This window comes from Sycon ciliatum, chromosome 7 (genome assembly GCF_964019385.1).
Source record: "Sycon ciliatum chromosome 7, ocSycCili1.1, whole genome shotgun sequence".
Classification (NCBI taxonomy): domain Eukaryota; kingdom Metazoa; phylum Porifera; class Calcarea; order Leucosolenida; family Sycettidae; genus Sycon; species Sycon ciliatum.
The window spans coordinates 5,221,068-5,222,965 of NC_088649.1; the positions used below are offsets into that span (position 1 = coordinate 5,221,068).

Here is a 1,898-nt window from a genome sequence, read left to right on the forward strand (position 1 = left end):
CCGTCAGGTCCTTGAAGCCGAAATTTTAGTACACCTAAAATTACATGTTTTACAGTACTTGTAAGATCTGCCACATCACGCGCACGGTAAACCATACCAAACGAGTCTGATGTGCGCATAAAGCATTTTGGTTGTTCAGCTGGACACTTTGCCCATTTTGGCTCCTTCTACACATTATTCTGAGGACAGGTTTTTTGTTGTTGTTGTTTTTAATCGGATGAACAAACCCTTTCAAACCCTTTCAGAAAATGTATTTTACAAATAACTTATAGGTTTTGAGATAAACGCATTCCATGTGAATCCTCCCAAACGTGCACATTCTCTGAAAATAGCTCGACCCTCAAAGGGCTAAAAACATGTTGAGCACCTAAAACTAATTTCTGGGATTCGAGTGCTTTGATGAGATGTTAGCAAGAGATGTATTGTTAGCAAGTAACTACATTGTACAAGCAAGTGACACAGTTTGAAATGTTCAGATCTGAGCTGTCAGCCAGCAAGCCGTGATCTACGATCCACTAGTGCACTAGCGTCGGACACCGGACAAATCAAAGAAGGGAGCTGCATGGATGGATTGTCCCCAATTCATCACAAATTCATAATGGCATTGTAATTTTGTGCATTGTACTAGGTACCATCAACACAAGCGACCTCGGGAAGAGAGACTTGCTATCGTGGTGTGGGTGAACCCCTACATGTATGCTATGGGTATGAGGCTAAGGAGCGACGAGTCCGAGGCATGTGCCACACAAAATGTAGCGCTTACCTTTTTCATCGGTACAACTCCCGCAGCGGCTGCGTCGCTACCCTCAGGCCGCTCGTCGTCATTCTGCAGCTGCTGCTTCCACAGAGTCGTCACTTGCTCGTCCACGCACGCGGTAAACTTGTCGGAAAATAGGGTGGCTAGCGAGTGCATTCGACTCCGGAGCAAATCCAATTCCTCAGCATCCGCACGATCCAATTCTCCGTCGGGAGTGCTCGCTCCCGTCGAGCGGCTCCTTTCCACTGCTGGCGATGCGGATGCCGGATCTGCTCCGCTGTGGCCGCTCGGCGCATCTTCCAGCACAACAAGATCAGCTAGACGACGTGCGAAATCCGCAGCAGCCGCAAGCGCAAGCTGCTCGGCCAGGTCGACGAGCGGGCGAGGAGGACGATTGCCGTCCGTGCCCCCAGCCGATGATGTCCAAGCCATCGCCGCTCGGACAACAGATAACGAGTGAACACTTTCCTAGTTCTTGCAGCCGCTACTAGTACTACTGCGCAGATAGGAGGACTTCAACTCGCTAGCAGCTAGTGACGGAATGCAATCACACAACAGCGACGAGACCGTACGAGTACAAGCCAGTTCCGTCGCCTTCCGGCACAGCTCCGAAAACCTGCGGGAGCACGACTACCGACGACCCGACCTGGAAAGGCTGGAATCTTGCAACCTTACGTAGCGTCGTTACGGTTCAGCGGGGCGCCGGTGCCTTTCTACAGTACGGCACTACGGGACTGACATTTCATACAAACGTTTTCTTCCTTCACCCACCAAGCTGCAAGGCACCATGCACCAGGACAGGACATGGCCCAGCTCGACCGTTGCCAGACTAGACCAGAGCACTCAGCTCAGCTGATCAGCGTCTCTGCGATTTTATCAACAACAAAAAACGCTCTACACTACAGATCTACACAGGGGTAGATCTCTCTACGTTCGGTATGCACGACACCAGTACAGGGATATCATGGATATCGCCATCATCGGGAGTCGACTAGTCGTGGGTATTTTACGACTCCCTGCATCACACACTGCATGCTGCGCTAGCGCTATATCGTACAGTGCTGGTAACCAGGGAGTCGTAAAATACCACGGTATTTTACGACTCCCTGCTGGTAACTGAAATCCGACCCCTGAGGGTTCA

The 1,898-nt window shown here is 50.8% G+C and overlaps 1 protein-coding gene across 1 annotated transcript in view; it reads right to left on the reverse strand.

Moving 5' to 3' along the window:
* Nucleotides 1-1,624, reverse strand: part of LOC135820802 (SH2B adapter protein 2-like) — a 16,166-nt gene extending 14,542 nt beyond the window's left edge. The window contains exon 1 of the mRNA XM_065333847.1: nt 764-1,624. Coding sequence (XP_065189919.1) covers nt 764-1,189 — 426 coding nt within the window. The 5' untranslated portion in view covers nt 1,190-1,624. The remainder of the gene's footprint in view (nt 1-763) is intronic.
* Between the last annotated feature and the right edge of the window lie 274 nt (nt 1,625-1,898).